The sequence below is a fragment of the Protopterus annectens genome, chromosome 8.part0 (genome assembly GCF_019279795.1).
Source record: "Protopterus annectens isolate FY-2018-M chromosome 8.part0, PAN1.0, whole genome shotgun sequence".
Lineage (NCBI taxonomy): Eukaryota > Metazoa > Chordata > Ceratodontiformes > Protopteridae > Protopterus > Protopterus annectens.
In genome coordinates this window covers 133,588,680-133,607,255 of record NC_056741.1, presented here as the reverse complement: position 1 = coordinate 133,607,255, position 18,576 = coordinate 133,588,680, and the positions used below count along the sequence as shown (strand labels likewise).

Here is an 18,576-nt window from a genome sequence, read left to right as displayed (position 1 = left end):
GAGCCTTGGCCAGTATCCGGAAGCCCAGTGGTGACAGGTGCAAGCCATCCCTTGAAGCAACGTGGCTTGTCCAGCATATCATCCCAGGCTGACAGACATTGGATCCCCTAGAATGACACCAGTGATTAAGCCAATTGTTAAAACTGATCATTTTGTCTTTGTACTGAGGCATCATTCTTGGCGAAGGCAGGATGCTGTTCAGGGTCAGGGTCATACCAGTCTGGGCTACATAATCGGAGAGCTCCTCAATGTCTCTTTTCATGTAGTCCAGGGAGGTACGTCTCAGGTCATTCACACCCGCATGGACAATGACTGAATCATATTTGTACTTGCTTTGGAGTGACCTGAGTGCGTGTGTAATGTGGCGGATCCTAGCCCCCGATAGGCAGCTCACCGTTACCCTCTCCTTATTCAGCCTGGTAAGTGGAACATCGGTGTGTCTGACTATAGAGTCACCTATTACTAATGTCTCTGGCATAGTAATGGGCTTTAAAGGGAAGTTTATGAATATGGTCAAAGTTTTATATATCTCACCATAAGCTTCTGTTATGAGTAGTAATTTTTATCTATTTATCCAGGAAAAAGGCACATGTCAAGGTTGCCTTCTCTCTCCTGTCCTTTTTCTTTTAGCCATTAAACCAGTAAATAGGATATTAAACAGATCATATTTGTTATAAGTATAAATTAGAAATTAAAGACCTTATGTTTGCTGATTGCTGTTGAATCATTACTAGTAAGCTAAAACAAGATCTCCAATCTGTCTGTACATTATTAGACCAACTTGGGATGGTGTTAGGACTGCAAGTAAATGCATTTAAAACTGAATTATTTCCAATCAACAAGGCTGCCAGAACTCTCTTGTGTTCTGAAATTTCTCGTCCTTTTCAATGGACCAGGTCCAACTGTCAATACTTAGCATTCAAATAAAATCCCAGGATTCAGAAGATGTGAAAAATTTACCTCCAGGATATTTGGGATAAAGCTTACATATAAGTGCACCTTTGGAGGAGACTGCACCTCTCCTTCTTAGGCCGGATCTTGGAGTTAAGATATTTGTGTCTTCTCTTCTGTTGTATTTATTTTATCCTGGTCCCCTTCAATAAACATATCACACCGAATGACATTTGACAACCTTTATTAAAGTTCGATACACATGATTGTTAACCAATATTTATTAATTCCAACCAACACATGATATAGGTGAATCTAATATCCATGTAACATTAAAATAGGACAGCATGACCCTGCTCATCCTGACCAGTAAGGAGCAGCAATAGCTCCACTCGCTTACTTATGAAGCAGCGTACCACCACTCACTTCAGTTACCATTTATTGAATTACACCTCCAACCAAATAAGCAGCTTAGCTCCACTCGCTTATTTACTTATCAATCAGCGTCCAACCACTCACTTTCCCTTCCCAACTTATTGAATTGAATATCCAACACCAGAGGGGGAACAGAAGAGGGCAAGCCTGCCCCTCTTCTTCTCCCCACCCAAACTGAAAATAACCGCAATCCCCACTATTAAAAAGAGGAGGGAGGGCGGGTAGCAAGTTCACACCAAAATGTGACTCCTACACCAGTTACTCTTGCCTAAAACCCTTTAAGCCCCTCCCTACCCTTACCTCATTTCCTCTCAATCATCCCTCATTCCCATTTAACCCTGACACATTCCCAGTTTCAAACATTATACATCACTTATAATCTTACCAGTTATTTTCATTCAAACATTACATAGTTCATTTAAGTCCTGCCTTCTTTTATACCTCATTCCTCCCCGGTATGTATTGTTCCCATAATTCCCAGTTTTTTTCTTATGTAGTTTGCTGTGATCTTTTTCTAAAGTTCTCAATTCCAGTTGTTTTATCACTGTTACTATATTCACTACTTCTAATATAGTTGGTTTAGATTTTGATTTCCATTTTGTAGTAATTGCTTTTTTGGCAACCACCATAATTAGACACAGCAAAGCCATACCATGTCTAGGCAATTCCGATTCTGCATCATAGCTCAGAAAAATCATGACCCTTGTCACACCAATGTGCCCACCCAGCATATCCAACAGTGCATCCTGCAGGGAATCCTTAAAGTCCGCAAGCTCACTGTACTCCCAGAAAATATGTTTCCAATGACCTCTTTCTTCCCTTTCAACAGCATTAATGACTCCAAAGTAACTTGAGGGTTATTCATTCACTTAACAAGAGTATTTCAAATAGTAGACCATATTATACTCATACAAAAACTTTGAAAAATATACACTGTAACTACTAACTTAACATCCCACAAAGGTCAGTATTAGGCCCTCTGTTTCTCTCTCTTTTTATCAACAACTTAACTTCAGACCTGCCCAACAGAAAGATCGTTCTGTATGCAAATGACATGGTTCTCATAGGATCTAGTAGTAACCCTACTTCACTGTGAAATGCGCTCCAAAACAACTTCATTGTCCTAAGCAAATGGGGCCAATGGCACCGGACTACTAATAAATACTACTAAATCTAACCTGATGATCTTGGTTCCTCTCAAACACTCACATGACTCTGTCTCTACTAATCACAGATTACCAAGACAACATCTTTCCCATAGCCTCACAACTAAGGTACCTAAACATGACCTTTGATCTATCTCTCACTTTTATGAAACACTGATACAGTTCATATCAAAACTCTATCACAGTTAAAACTGGGTTACAAAATGTTATACTTGCTTTCACTCTCCACCCAAGAAGATCTAGCCAGACACTTTTTAAATCCCAGTTTAGGGTTAATAGCTATCACTATCAACCATACTCTCTAGCACTACTATGCACAAGTTACAGATTGTCGTACACAAAATCTTTAGATTTGCCATGCTGACAGACAACTGCACACATCACTGCCAATTGCTTGTCTCAGGCAACTTTCCTTCTCATCATGCAGTTGTATAAAATTCTTAAACTTAGATGACATCCACCTCTTAAAGCTAAGTTTCTCATTAAACAATACAACTAAACTGTTCAGGAATTAGAGTTTCGAAGGTTCTCCTCCATTGAAAATAAAAGGGATAAAGGGCAACAAACCTTAAGTGGATTTATAAGCTTTTGTTGAAACACATGAAGAGGGCAGAAATGAGCAAATTGTATAAAAGTTGGGAAGACTATGAAAATGTGAATTTATTTATAGATGATTGGAAGTACAGTGTTAGATTGTATGGTAAGTAAAGCATCTTGCCAGGAGTTTGGGATCACTGCATGTAATGGATTCAGATGTGATTCAGAACACCTGCCCATTTATGCAAGGGATGGCACATTGGTGAAGGGAAGTGCTGGAGATGTAGAGAGCCTGGCTCATTTCATACTCATATCTTTTGGAATTGTGGAGATAGTAAGCCCTATTGGAAGATACTATTCAAGAATGGGGAACTGTTTTTGGAAAAGTGGCTCCTAGGACTTTGGAATTTTGTCTGACTGGTATAGGAAGAAAACATCTTGGTTAGTCAGCCTCTGAAGAGCTGATAGCATTTTTCCTGATGGTTGGGTTAGGAGCCATTTGTTGAAGGCATAGAAGGGAAATATGTTGTGGAGGAAAGAGGATATAGAGGAGAACAAAGTTCCGATCTTTAACAGGATTATGTGTGTGCAAGCGAGAGAGTAGGGAAAGGAAACTTCTGATTTGTAAAGAAAGGAACAAAATAAGACAACATTATCAATTAGAGAGTGGCTTCACTAGGGACATTGTGGATGACAATTTATTTTTAATGCTTTAAAGGTAATGGAAAATGTGTATGGTCATTGTATTTCTTCCAACTTCTGTGACTTGCTTGAAATGATACAGGAAATGCTAAAATGATTTTCCATATGTTGGATATGGATGAATTTGGTAACTTATTTGTATTGTGTTTAAAATTGTTTCAAAAAACAATAAAATATAAAGCAAAGAAAAAAATAATGTCCCTACAGAGATTACAAAGATGATGCATTAACCCTTTTTAGGATTAATTTTAAAACCACAATATGCGAAAAGTCCTTCTGAAAGCTAGGTCCACCAGACTGGAACAACTTACTATGAAATATTAGAATTCAAGAAAGTCTCAATCGATTTAAACAAGCTCGATTTAAAACCTATTAAAGGAATCCATCTGGGCTTACTTTTAAGACAATGGCAACAACCAGATAGGATATACTTTTTACTGTTTTATTTTTACAGTGTTCTACTTTACTGACTGAATACTAAATGCAATCGTGTTCTAGTAACTCATTTGAAAGCTGTTAAACTTCACCTGTATATTATAACATCTTCCTCACTTGTGCTTTGCAATTATGCAATGTTTTACTCAACACAAAATTGTTTACTTGATGCACACTGAGTAATGTACATGGAAACGGTTATATTGCACCTTAATGTTACTGTGTTGTTTTTATCTGTTTGTTAACTGTCGGCCAATTAACCCAGGTCACAGCTGAAAAGGGTTTGTCAACCAGCCAACTTGCCTGCTTAACAAAGCTCATAAATAAATAACAAATGAAGGCTTATTGGTACCAATCATTGCCAACATATCATCCCTGTTCTGTGCAGCTGCCACTGTCTTATTTTCCATTTCCATGACCACTTTAAAATCCTAAACTCATTTTGGCCTTGTATGTTTTGGGTTCTTCTTACCGGAAGGAGCATGTTTTGCTGTATTGCCCACCTTGTGCTTTTTACTTAGCTTCCTAGGGACTGTTGCTGGTTTCAGAGATGTGGCTGAAAACTTTGGATTTCATTTTATTTTTCTTATCTGGCTCCAAAGCTGTGCAACTTGCTTCGTAAGTGGCTATGGGACTATTGTATTCTGGCCTGCTAGAAAAATACATTAAAGACCTACCTCTTTGAGCTATCATTTGTGAATGGGACTCAAACCATGCTAACCTATACAACCTGTGCTCATATAGAACCTTTGTGCTGCTTCATTTGTTGACTTGTTTCAAATTTTATTTTGATACCTTTTTTCATCTTTCCTGGCAGATACATTGGTGATTTTTATTTTATCACCCATGTGTTTTATAACACTTTTACTTCTTATTCATAGTTATTTTATACATTTTTGGGTTTAATATCTTTAAATTTGTACTCTGTGCTTTTTTAAAAAAGCACATCAATATAGTTTACAATTGAAGTTGAAGGTGCAAGTGGAATATCACAGACGTTTGCAGTGTTTTTGCCTTTTACATGTCACTAATGACAAAGTATTGAATGTGTTTAAATATGCGCACCTTTCTAAAAATAGTAAAAAACAAAGCAAAAACAACCGGAGAACTTTAAGAGTCATTATAAACCTGTAAAGAACATGCTGTTTTATCCATTATTTATTTATTATAAGGGCACGAAGTCCTATCGTCACTAGAAATGTTTATGTTACTGAACCAAAGAGACATAAGGCATGTGAATTTGTAGAGCTGCATGATTCATTAAAATGATAAAGAATTGATCACAATATAAAAAGTGCTCAAACAACATTCAGATTATTCACAGAAACATAAATGATCGGAACAAATGGTTTGCATGTATATAGATCAACTGAAATTGTAAGTGCACAATAACAGAGATGAATTAACTGAGGAAATGATTTGCATGAGATAAAATATAAGGCAACTAAAATGGTAAAAAATGAGAAATAAAGTGAGAATGCGTTATAACAATGATTATGAAGAGAAAGAGAAGCACAAATTGCACAAGAAGTAGTGCACGGCTGAAGTCTGAGCTTTGTGTACTTAATGTGGTTGTATGTATAAGAGGAAGAGATGCCCAGCATGTATCGAGTTTTGTAAAAGCTATGGTAGAAATGATCATTTATTAAAAATGTGTAAATTAAAGAATATGGTATTCACCTGTATTTTCATATTGTTGAACAAGAACATTAAAGTGAGCTGTCTGTAGTTTCAAAGTGAAGTGTGAAGTCTTAAAATATATTAGGAACATTTAGACAAAATTGCAATTCATAGTGTTGACAAAAAATTTAGAGAATTGATAAACAGCATCTAGAAATTAATTAAATATGTGTAGAATATGATTTTGACCAGACTGCATAGACCTCTTCTCAGTAGCATAACTCATGCTGCTCAGAAATGCCAAGTTGTGCTGTTGAGCTCTAATGTGATTCATAACCGTTCATGTACTTCATGCCACTAAGTTATATTAAGACCTAATTTTTATAACTATTGTTCACCCACCTCACCAGTTTAAGAAACTGTGGATGGGTGCCATACCAACTGGTATTACCATGTAGTCCATGTATGCTCACACACACACACACACACACACACACACACACACACACACACACACACACACACACACATGCACACACACACTATACCAAATACTGGAAAGTTGCATTTGTTTATAGAAATCAAAATTAGATTTTCAAGCAAATAATCCATACCATGCTTAGGATAAACTTAATAATAGTTTACACTGATCAGTGTAATGTTATATGTGTTACCCTATAGAAAGTATATGAAAAAGACATATTTTATAACTTGAATAAAGGGGGATACACCATATGGGGGGGAACATATCATTAAGTGTGTTAATATCTGGGTACAGGAAGTCCATATTATGTAGTACAGTTTTTTTAGATGTTATTTGAGTAAAGAGCCCACAAAGGCTATAAACACATCCATGGTTTGAGTAAAGGGCCCATAAAGGCTAATAATGCATCTGTGGTATTAGTATTGTTTGCGGAACATCTTGGCAAACATCCAGATGCTGCACACAGTGAATGAGGTTTCTGGAGAATAAGGTAAACACTTGAAATTAGCAATGACATTGTACAGTTAGAAATGTTTGCAGATTCTGCACAAGGGTGAGATAATTGGCCTGATCCTTCTGGCCAATGAAAATACATCCCATGATTTCTTGTTTATGTGAAGAGACATACACAGTGATGTGTACATTTCATCACACACCCCACCACCCCCAAACATCCACCAGAAAGTATGTACTGTACCTACTTATATTCAAATATAAGTTGGCTGTTGTACTTCAGGAACCTTCTGGGTGTTGATGGTATATGAAGCTCATATGAAAAGTACAGTTGTGTACACTTACCATAAATGTAGATGTTCGAGTGTATTCACTGTTGCAGTCATCACACTTGGGTTATCTGCCTGCAGGTAACCCTCAGTCGGCCTGAATATCAGAGTCTTAGGATTTCTGCATCGGATGCTGTCGCTTCTTCCATGACGTCAGGTCATCAGGGGTATAAAACAGGCAGTCGATGCCATTACATCAGTTTTTCTTGCCCCAAATGTCAGGAGGACCCAAATAGGAAGCTAGTATATGGTGGGGAACACTACCAGTAAAAAGTAAATGCCAATGCCATTAGGAATGGCCATAGAGAGGAGAGGTAGAAAGATATAGAAAGCCAGGGGGCTGGAGGGAGGGAAACCATGACTGCAACAGTGAATACACTCGAACATCCACATTTATGGTAAGTGTACACAACTGTACTATGTTCTTCATGTTTCACTGTTGCAGTCATCACACTTGGGTTGATTCCCAAAGCTGAGGAAGGGTGGAGACAGTCAAGAAGTGTTAGGGCTGGCTAGTAAGCCTTGCAAGACTGCTGTAGCAAATCCAGCTCTGGATTTAGAAAAGATTGGTAAGTGGTAATGCTTAGTGAAGGTGTGTACAGAACTCTAGGTTGCAGCTTCCAGAATGTCCCTGGTAGGGACTCCCCTGAGAAATGTTGTAAAGGTGGACGTAGCCCTAGTGGAATGTGGTCTGATCCCTTGTGGGGTAAGTTTTCCATGGTGCTTGTAGCAGAAATGGATGCAGTGTGAAATGGCCTTACCCTCTGCCCATGTAGCAAAGTTGACTAGCAGCTGGTCAGATTTTCTGAAAGGTTTAGCCCTGTCAAGGTAGAACCTGAGCTGTCTGTGCACGTCCAAGGAGTGCAGGATCCTTTCACCTTTAATCTGAGGGTTAGGGAAGAAAGTTGGCAAATGGATGGATTGGTTTAGAGCCACACTGGACACCACCTTAGGCATAAAGGCTGGGTTAGACCTGAGGGAAACCCTGTCAGCATGGAAAATAATGAAGGGTTCCACAGCTATTGGTGCCTGTAACTCAGACACTTTTCTTGCTGAAGTTATGGCTAAACGCAAGGCTATTTTCCAAGAGAGGAATTTTAACTCTGCTGAAGCTGCAGGTCCAAAAGAGGGAAGTGTGAGCTTTTCCAGTACATAGTTAAGGTCCCAGGCAGGGGTGGGTGCTCTCCTAGGGGGCCTTAAGTTGTTAGCCCCTCTCAGGAACTATTTGATGAGAGGGTGAGAAAATAGAGGTGGCTCAGTGTTATGAGCTGAGATGGCAGAGGCATGAATCTTAATGGAGGAGAAGGATAGACCTCTGTGGAGTAGCTCTGCTAGGTAATCCAGGATTAGAGGTAAGGATGGCTCTGCTGTGTCCTTCCCTTGAGACTGATTCCAAGAACAATATCTTTTCCACTTTGAAGCATAGGATTTCCTATACTAGGCCTTCTGGCTTCAAGAATGACGTCCGGCACCTGTTTGCTGAGGTTGCCGGTGGTGTATTCAAGGGATAAGCCAGGCTGCAAGGTTCAGGGATTGCAATTGTGGATGCAAAATCTGTCCCTCCTGCTGAGACAGCAGGGTAGGAGTCTGGTGAAGGTGCCAGAGTGGCACTGTTGTGAGACTGTACAAGAGTGGATACCAGTGCTGGCATGGCCAGTATGGGGCAATAAGAATTCCCTTGGTCTGTCCTGTTTTATCTTGAGTAGTACATTTGAGAGGGGGGCAGAGGGGGGAAGGCATAAATTGAGAGGTTTTCCAATTGAAAGGATAGGGCATCCACCTTCCAGGCCCTGCTGTGTGAGGGTTCCTGGTGCAGAATTTGCTCAACTGGTTGTTCTCAGGGGAGGCAAATAGGGCCACCTTCAGTGTCCCACACCTCTGGATCAGAAGGTTGAAGGTTTTGGGCTCCAATTTCCACTCATGTGGGTCTAGGAGATTTCTGCTTAAGTCGTCTGCCAGTGAATTTTGTTTGCCTAGCAGGAATTGAGCTTGTAGATGCACTTGGTTTCTCAAGGCTGTGTTCCACAGGGCCATGGCTAACCTGCAGAGTGAGTAAGAATGGGTCCCCCCCTGCTTGTTTATATACCACATAACTGGTGTTTTCTGTTTTTATAAGCAGTTGTCCTGGAAGGATTAGGTATTTGAAGGTTGTCAAAGCATTCTGTACAGCTAGCATCTCTTTTTGACTGATGTGCAGAAGAATCTGGGCTGGGCTGCAGTGGTCCTGAATGCATTTGCCTGCCATGTGAGGCCCCCATGCATAGTCTGATGTGTCTGTTGTCAGGGTTTGGGTGGTGAGGGGTTGAGTGAAAAGCAGTCCCTTGTTGTGGTTGCATGCTTCTGCCAGCAAAGGAACTCTGCCCTTAGACAAGGTATGATTGGAATGACTGTTTCCAGGTCCTGAGAATGCTGGCACCAAAGACTTTTTAAGTACCATTGAAGTTTCCTCATATGCAGTCTTGCATATGGAATTAGCAGAATACAGGAGGCCATGAACCCTAGGGCTTGCAGTATTTTTCTTGCAGATAGCTGGGTTCTGGTGACCATTTGTTTGAAGTAGTTTGACAGATAGACCTGTTTTTCTGAAGTGAGAAAACCCATGTGGGAAGTTGTGTCCAAGCTTGCTGCCAGGAATACAATCTTTTGACTGGGCACCGGTTGTGATTTCTTTTCGTTGATGGTGTACCCCAATAAAGTGAGAAGACTTTTTACAAATGCCAGGTGCTGAAGTAGCAATTCCTGACTGTCCACCTGATTCAGGCAGTTGTCCAAGTATGGGAACATTTGAATATTTTTTTGCCTGCAGTATGCAGTGGTTGGAGCCAGGCACTTTGTGAATACTCTGGGGGCAGTAGATAAGCCAAAGGGAAGTGCAAAGAACTGATAGTGCATAAAGCCTGCCCTGAAACATAGATATTTCCTGCATGACTCCCTTATGGGGATGTACAGATAAACTTCTTTTAAGTCTAGAGTGACTAACCAGGCATCCTTAACTAGAATAGGGAGAATTGGAAACGAAACTGCATAACAAATAGCGCTTTCACCCGTTTACAATGTCGGGCATCATCAGAGTGTAAAAACCATTTCATTAGTTCAGCTTTTATCACATGTTACACCCAAACCAACGCCCCTGTATTTAAAAAAAAAACAATCATGAAACATCAGTTAATACGTTATACAAATTAATACAAACAATACATTAATTGCCTATAACAAACATGAAGCAAACAGTGCAGCAACCATAAAAGTTCAACTAGAAAAGAAAAAGCAGCAAATGCACTGTGTGCAAAATTCCGTCTCTGTGTCTTGGAAATTCACCTCTATTCAATGATCATAACAGTCCACAACACTTTCAATGAAACCAGGTAGAAGTGAATAAAAGTTTATTGTAATGCCAACAAACAAAGAATGGTTAAGCGCTTTCACTTGAATAAAACAAGCTTCCTCAGAACGTTCTACTCCTATAACAAACATAATAAAATTGTCCTCTAAATTTTTTTCTACTATTGTACCAAATAATTCAATATTTAAATATTTAAAAATCCTATATAAAATGACACTTTAATCAAATACAATGAGATTTGTATTTCAATATACTGGCAGTAGAGATATGTTCATTTATACCAGGTAGTCTAGCGGCATCAAGTTTCAATTGCCACAAACATTCTTTTGCCTCCAAAAGAGTCTTGTCATTTCCTCCTTTCTCATTATAAGGGACCCGGTTAATCACAAAAAATAAAAAAAATTTAAAATCATTACATTTTATACTATGCATAAAAAGGGCACTCATCGTTTTTCTATTCCTAATGTCCCTAATGTGCTCTAATATCCTTATTCTTAACTTCCTAATGTTTTTTCCTATGTAAAATGTAGGGCAACTCATACAAGTGGCGATGTATATGACCATCTTAGTGTTGCAGTTGCAAAATCCGGGACATCTGATGGTTCTCCCATAATTGTGCACCGCAACATATGGCTCATCGTTAATAAATTTACATGTACTACATGTGCCACATTTTTTCATCTTTGACATCTTGTACATATTTGAATCCGTACCATTTTCCAACAACTTTTTAATATTCGTCCCTCTACTGTAAACAAAATCTGGCCCACTACCTAAAATATCTCTCAACTCACTTGTAAATACAGTTTGCCAAGTTTCCTGCATAATGTTTTTAACCTTGCAGGTAACCTCATTAAAAGGTAGTACCATGGTACTTGCCCTGTTATCACTTTTCTCATTTTTATCTGTTTGTGTAATGTTAACTGTGATGTCTTTTAAAAGACCACCTTTTAATATTTGTTTAAAAACTTGTGTTTCTTTTTGTTCCCACTTCTTCACTTATTTTGGTCAATTTACTCAACTCAATTTTATACTGTTCATCTTCACTTATAAGTCTAGACAGCCTCGCCATCTATCCCTTCATGATATTTTTCTTTTGGAAATATGGGCGACAACGACTAAAATGTAAAAAAGAATTTGAATAGGTCTTTTTTCTAAAAATAGTTGACTTTTTGTCCCTTCCTCTTTATAAAGCAAAATATCTAAGTATTCACATTTTGATTCATGTATCGTACTAGCAAATTTCAAAAAAGATGTTGTTCCAATATATTCAACAAATTCCTGTACCTCTTCAGAAGTTCCCTTCCAGAAAACCAGTATGTCATCTAAAAAGCGTAAATATAAAGGTATTTTAGACTTATACTTAGAGGTGAATACCCACTCTTTTTCCCATTCCACTAGTACCAAATTTGCATATATTGGGACACATCTGACTCCCATAGCCACACCAGTGGTCTGTTTGTAGTATTCAACTTCGAAGATGATATAATTGTTTAGTAACACAATTTCCATGAGTTCTACTATCAACCTACGCTTGACAGTATGCAAATCCTCATACTTCGAAAGGCATTTGTCAAACATTTCAAGTCATTCATTGTGTGGTATAACAGAAAATAAATTAATCACATCAACAGTCACCATAATAAATTCCTCAGTAAACGGTGTTTCTCTAATCACATCTAGACAATGCCAAGAATCTTTAAAAACATGAGGTAGTTGTTCTAATATATGTTTACAGTGAAAATCTATATAAGAAGCCATTGCTTCCGTTTTTGAACCTTTGGCAGATACAACTGGACGAAAAGGTGGTTCATTCAAATTTTTATGAATTTTTGGTATACCAAAAATGGAGGGGATAATTGGTAATTCGACCATCAAATACTCGTAGACATCCTTCCCAATTACCCTCCATTAACATCTCATGTAACTGCCAATCAATTTTCGTATATGCTCTAGATACATCGTATCTTGAAACTCTTGCATATGTAGTACTGTCATTTAACATATCCAACATTCTAGTTGAATAATCTGTGTTGGTCACGATCACTACCCCGCCCCCCTTATCGGGCTTCATCACCCAATATAAATTTGTAGAGTTTAACTCTTTTAAACAAAATCTTTCCCCCGCAGTCAAACTGTCATTGCTGACTTTTGTGGTGTCAATGCACCTACGTATCTGATTCACATAACTGTTCAAATATGTGTATGATAGTATTGTTCGGGGGAATAAAAGTACTGGCTCATTTAAGAGTAAACCTGTTGTAAGACATAGGGTTGGGGTTATTCGAAAAAACACTTTCAAATTCAATTGCCTAATGTACAACTTTAAGTTAATTAATATCCTACCAATTCCATACCTATAAGTAGGCACATAGAACCCTTTTCTAAAAAGAGCACGATAATCATTTGAAAGCTCCAACGTCATAAAATTGTAAATAGAAATGTTGCCATCTCTAATCACATTACACTTTAATTCATAAGTTTGTCCATCATTAACCTCATTAAGCGCTAAGTGTTTGTTATGCAGTTTCGATTTTCAATAAAGCCATAAAACTTCCGTTGAGCTGGTCAGTTTTTGTTTTATTAGTATCTTTGGAGTTAATTTTTTTATTTCCATATTAGCATAGGGAGAAGCTGTTGCAGGGTAAGCATCTTGAATTTTGGGACCACCAGAAAGGTGCTGAGAGTGGATAGATCCAGGACTGGGCGCCAAGAGCCCTCTTTTCTGGGCACCGGGAAAAGTCTAGAGTAGAAACCCTGCCCCCTTTGTTCTACGGGAGCAGGTTGAATAGCTCTGATATTGAGCAGGGAAAGTACTTGCTTTTGAGCCTCTGCCCACTGGTTTGGAGGAAGGTCTGGAAACCTGCTTGGGGTTGGCAGTGTATGGAAGTAGAATCTGTACCCATGGGATACAATGTTTAGGACCCATCTCTCCTGAGTAATAGACATCCAGTTTTTTGCATGAAGAGCAAGTTTTCCTCCTAGGGGCACAAGTAATTGGGCAGGGCTGGGAAGGATAATTGAAAAGTCATTGTGAACTTTTTCCATAAAGGGGAGGCCTACCACTCTCTGTTTTTGAGGTGGGGGCACTACATTGTTTATATCTCTGCATACCCTGAGACTGTAGTCTGGGTGGCCTGTTTCCCCTGGGTTTGGTCTGAGAAGGCCTGGAAGCGGCTGGAAAGGACCAGTTTTTAGAAAGCCAATGCCTACTGAATCTAGGTGGTTGCACTTGTAAGAATTCTTTAACAGTTTGCATAGATTTAGCTTTTTCTTACATCTTTTTAAGAACCTCTTCTGCTTTGGTGTCAAATAAACAGTCCTTATTTAAAGGAGTGTCTAGTAATTTGGATTTGACATAATCTGGCAAGGTTTGTTCCTTCAGCCAAGCATGCCTTCTCAGTACCGACCCAGTGACTGCAGCCCTGCAAGATGCTTCTAGGGCATCAACGGCACACTGCAAAGTATGCTAACTAACTTGGTTTGCAGAATGCATTAGCTCTTGTAAATCTTTATTTTCTGCACAATCTGAGAGTCTTCTTCTTCTTTCGGCTTTTTCCAGTTAGGGGTCGCCACAGCGGATCATCTGTCTGCTCATGATTGGCAGTGGAGTTTTATGGTGTCGAGTTGCCAGCCCGGTGCCCAACCTTCCACAGAAGGCACACACATGCACACTCTCACACCTAGGGACAATTTAGAGTGTACAATCCACCTACTGCATGTCTTTGGGATGTGGGAGGAAACCGGAGCACCCACAGGAAACCCATGCGTCCACAGGGAGGACATGCAGACTCTGCAGAGAAGGCACCCCAGCCGAGAATCAAACCGGAGAACCTCTTGCTCTGAGGCAGCAATGCTAACCGCTGCACCACCTTGGCCAATCTGAGAGTAACACCATTTTTGTTTAATTAGTTCCATAATATGCTGTTGATACTTCAACATGTGAAACTGGCAATTCAGTGCCCTTATGGCAAGAGTTGCAGAGGTATATACCTTCTTACCCCATCTGTCTAAAGCTCTGGAATCTCTGTCTGCAGGGGTAGGATTTTTGGCTGTAGTAGCCTTAATACTTTAGGTCCATGGGAAATGGTCTCTGGATCTGCAGTAGGATTCTTGAAGAGAAATTTGTGGGAATCAGGTACTCTGTAGTACCTGTCAAGTTTCCAAGGGGCCGGGGGTAAAGTATCTGGAGTAAGACTGGATTCCATAAAAACATCATCTACAACATCCAGGACTGGGGTATAGCTAGAGGCCTATGCTGAGGCAACACTAAGAATTCTCTGAGTCTCTTTTTGGGCTGAGGATAGTCCTGGCATTCCCAGCGGAAATGTTCTCTTAAAGTATGCAAGGTTTCACCAAAAGAAAAATCCTCTGGAGGGGAAACATAGGGAATGGATTCCTCTGCATCTGAATCCTCATAGGTTGATAAGGGCATGTCCTGATAATCAGAAGGGTCAGAGTCATCGGACTCCTGGTCTGTAGCATCAGAATGAAACTCAATTCTTTGTCTCTTAGCAGGGGAAGACTGGCTTCCCCTAATTAGGGTAATAAGGTCTTCAGCCATTCTAAGCATTTGTTTTTGTGGCATGGGAGCTTGAGCATGCACTTTGGTCATCAGTTTTCTAGGAGTAGTGCATACTCTGGGCCTCAGAAACCGAGAAGTTTTAGCCAAAAATGAAGTCATCGGTTTAATTCAAACATTGGTAGGTCAGAATACACCCTCAAAAGCTGGTACCTGCACAGCAGCTCCTGACCCATCCAAGGTAGAGACATCCGCAGGTTCCATAGTCGAAGAAGCATCTCGCTGCATACCGGACTCTGAATGGGTCTCAGCAGAAGCCTGAAAAACTTTAGAACCGGGCATCAGGGGCTGCAAAGGCACCTCACTGAGTATTGGCGGACTGGTGACTAGCTTAACAGAAGCATCGTAGGCAGTTTTGGACCTATGCGGTCTGTCTTTATCTTTACATTTTTTTCAGAAGATTGGTAGTCGGATGGCTTATCAAAGCCATTTCGGAATACGGAGAATGACAGCAAAAGAATTTAGCGACAAAGATTGCCCAACGACGAATGGTTCGAGTGTTAATTCACAAAACTGACAGCGAGAGATGTCATGGTCTGGGCCTAAACAGGTGACACAGTAAGAATGAAAATCTCTTTGAGGTATTTGCTTTCCACAGGCAAGACAATTGTTAACTTTTTCTGACATCGGTTAGACCAAGAAAAAAGGATCCCTAATGGGGTACTTAGCTTTAGAAGACTTCAGGATTACAAACTCGAAAACGAAAATTTCAGGTAGTGGCTGACCGGCACTTGCGAACTTCTTCTGCTTTGGGCTCTTCCTCGACAAGAAAGACTAGTGTAATGGCATCGGCTGCCTGTTTTATACCCTTGGCAACCAGACGTCATGGAAGAAGCGACAGCATCTGACGTCGAAATCCTAAGACTCTGGTATGCGGGCCGACTGAGGGCTACCTGCAGGCAGATAACCCAAGTGTGAAGACTGCAACAGTGAAACACGAAGAACATCTAGCTTCTGTGTCAGATGACCACATCCTACATCCCTTGGGCACATGACTTAATATTCAGCCATATTGGCCATCCTCTCATAATGCACATCCCTTCTCAGTCTCCATTTCCCAGCACTGCAGAAGGGAATTCAACCTTTGCACTACTGGACACCAACCTGTTTTATTCATATTTTTACTTGCCTTTCTTATATTTCAGCTTGTAATGTCTCCTTCACTGAGTAACCATCTAGTTTCCTTTTTTCAGTTGTTCCTTGCTGTCTTTTTTTCATTATTTCTTTTAACTGTATTTAGACAAATCAGGCCTTTTCCTACTTTCTGCTTTTTCCCTAATGTAATAAATATGACAATGTCTGTGAAGTTTGTTACAATACATCCTGTTTCCTTGTGTGCTGTTGTGACTTTAATAGTTTGCACATACACATACAGTACCCCTTTGTGAATTTCTTGCTGCTCTTTTAAATTAGATAAATGTTATGCTTTTGAACATATTATTTAAGCAAACATCATCTTCTTTGTACTACTTTTTTGTTATACTTTGTAAGCTGAGTTGTAATCTCGAGTCATCATAGAAATAAAAAGCTTATTTGATCAAGTGCAGCTAGTTTTAAAGTTTACAAAATTAAATAATTAAAGATTTCATTGTCTTGTTTATAACTTTTAAACATTGATTTTATTAACATTTCTTTTTTTTTGTTGCATTTCAGATTCCTTTGGTTACGGTTCAGGTAAGTGTCAAGATAAGCAAAACTTTTAAACATCTATTTTCTTTCTGTAAACAAAAATAAAGATAAATGCTGTTCTTTCTCCTTGTTCTCACTGACAGAAGCAGTACAGTTTCTACATGTTTTTATATCTGTTTGACTGCATGTTCATGTGATTTTTAGTAATCAGTTAGACCCACAGGGACCTCAATGTCCTCTTTTTTTCTGGTAGCTTTAGATTGCTTCTTGTCAGTTACTATACTGTTAAAGTGTGTTTAAACAAGACTAATGTGAATCTTTTTGGAGTGACCATCTAACCTGGCACAGTTTTCAGGTGATATGGAAAACGCCCACTGTTAATGATGCTTCTGCTGTGAAATAGACCAGAGAAAAGCAATTAACTAGTCAGAATGTGACTACAAATCTTCTGGACTGTGACTGCAAATATTCCAGAATGTGACTGCAAATGTTCTTTGTAGAAAGGCAGTGCCTACTGCACCTGCCACTGTTGACTCCCTTCTCAGCTTTCTCCAAATATGCTAGTTCTCAGGTAGTACCAAATCAGAGAAAATGTAAAAAATGTATTACTCAGATGATTCAGAATTGCTCCAACATGGGTTAGGCTATGATGAGAGTAGATGTATGGGGAAAAGTCTCAAAAAGTGAACGTGTTTTTAATGTTGGTAAACAAATCTTTTGCACATCATACCACTTAGGCAACATATCCCTCCAGTCACACACTCTTATAAAGATACAATACCTCTGTACTTTTGTTAATAATTCCTTATCTTTTAACCATCATCTCTCTGTAGTATTTTGAACATTCTTCTATCTGGCTCAACTAATTTTCCAAATTATTTTATCTAGATAAAAAAGTTGTAATTCTGTTTCACTCATCTGTTATCAGGTGCATAATTGAACATAGTGACCTTGTTGCCATGTACTTATCAAAATATGTGATTCAGTTTGGGAGACCTCAGAGATTCCTAGCTAAAAAAGATCAGTGGCGTGAAGACCTGCAGTTATATGGACAGACTGGCAGATTTCTTCCTATACTCAATCTCTTATAGTCTCCACCAGGGTGATCTGTGTTTAGTCCTTACTGCCATGAAAACCCAAATTTCTACTCCTTTGTAAAACAAATCTTCTTCTTTCGGCTTTTCCTGGTTAGGGGTCGCCACAGTGGATCACCTGTCCGCTCATGATTGGCAGTGGAGTTTTACAGTGTCGATTTGCCAGCTCGGTACCCAACCTTCCACAGAAGGCACAGACATGCACACACTCACACCTAGGGCCAATTTAGAGTGTCCATTCCACCTACAGCATGTCTTTGGGATGTGGGAGGAAACCGGAGCACCTGGAGGAAACCCACGCGACCACAGGGAGGACATGCAGACTCCACACAGAAGGCACCCCAGCCGAGGATCGAACCAGAGAACCTCTTGCTGTGAGGCGGCAACACTAACCGCTGCACCACTGTGGCCGCCCTACTCCTTTGTAAAACAAATAATTCCTAGAAATACTCGTATGATAGACATAAACCTTTAGCAACAGATAAAAAAGGCACAGGGACTTTCAAGATGGCCAAACACTGAGCAACAGCATAATTTCAGATCTCCCAGTGGTGAAAGCTGAAACTGAGAAATAACCAGTGAAACTGTTATTATGGGTAAAATTCAGTTACTGACTAGTATGTATACTCCCTATATGACAGCAAAGAAGACATTTAGACAACCAGAAAAAAAAAACAACCAAAAAAGGTGGAAAGATAACGCTTGCTGGGAAGAATGTGTAGATGTTCAGAAAAATAGGTTCAAGCTTCAGCTTTGGTAAAAGAGAAGGCTTCCAGTAATATAGAGGAAGAAATAAGCTCATTGCACTTAGAGGTGATTAAAGTAAATGAAACACTGAATGAATATATCAGCTCAAATAAAAGTGGCTGGAAAAAT

At 39.5% G+C, this 18,576-nt stretch overlaps 1 protein-coding gene across 1 annotated transcript in view; it reads left to right on the top strand.

Moving 5' to 3' along the window:
* LOC122808161 (alpha-2-macroglobulin-like) overlaps positions 1-18,576 on the top strand; it is a 1,492,450-nt gene that overhangs the window by 226,657 nt on the left and 1,247,217 nt on the right. Inside the window, exon 5 of the mRNA XM_044079133.1 lies at positions 16,631-16,651. Coding sequence (XP_043935068.1) covers positions 16,631-16,651 — 21 coding nt within the window. The remainder of the gene's footprint in view (positions 1-16,630; positions 16,652-18,576) is intronic.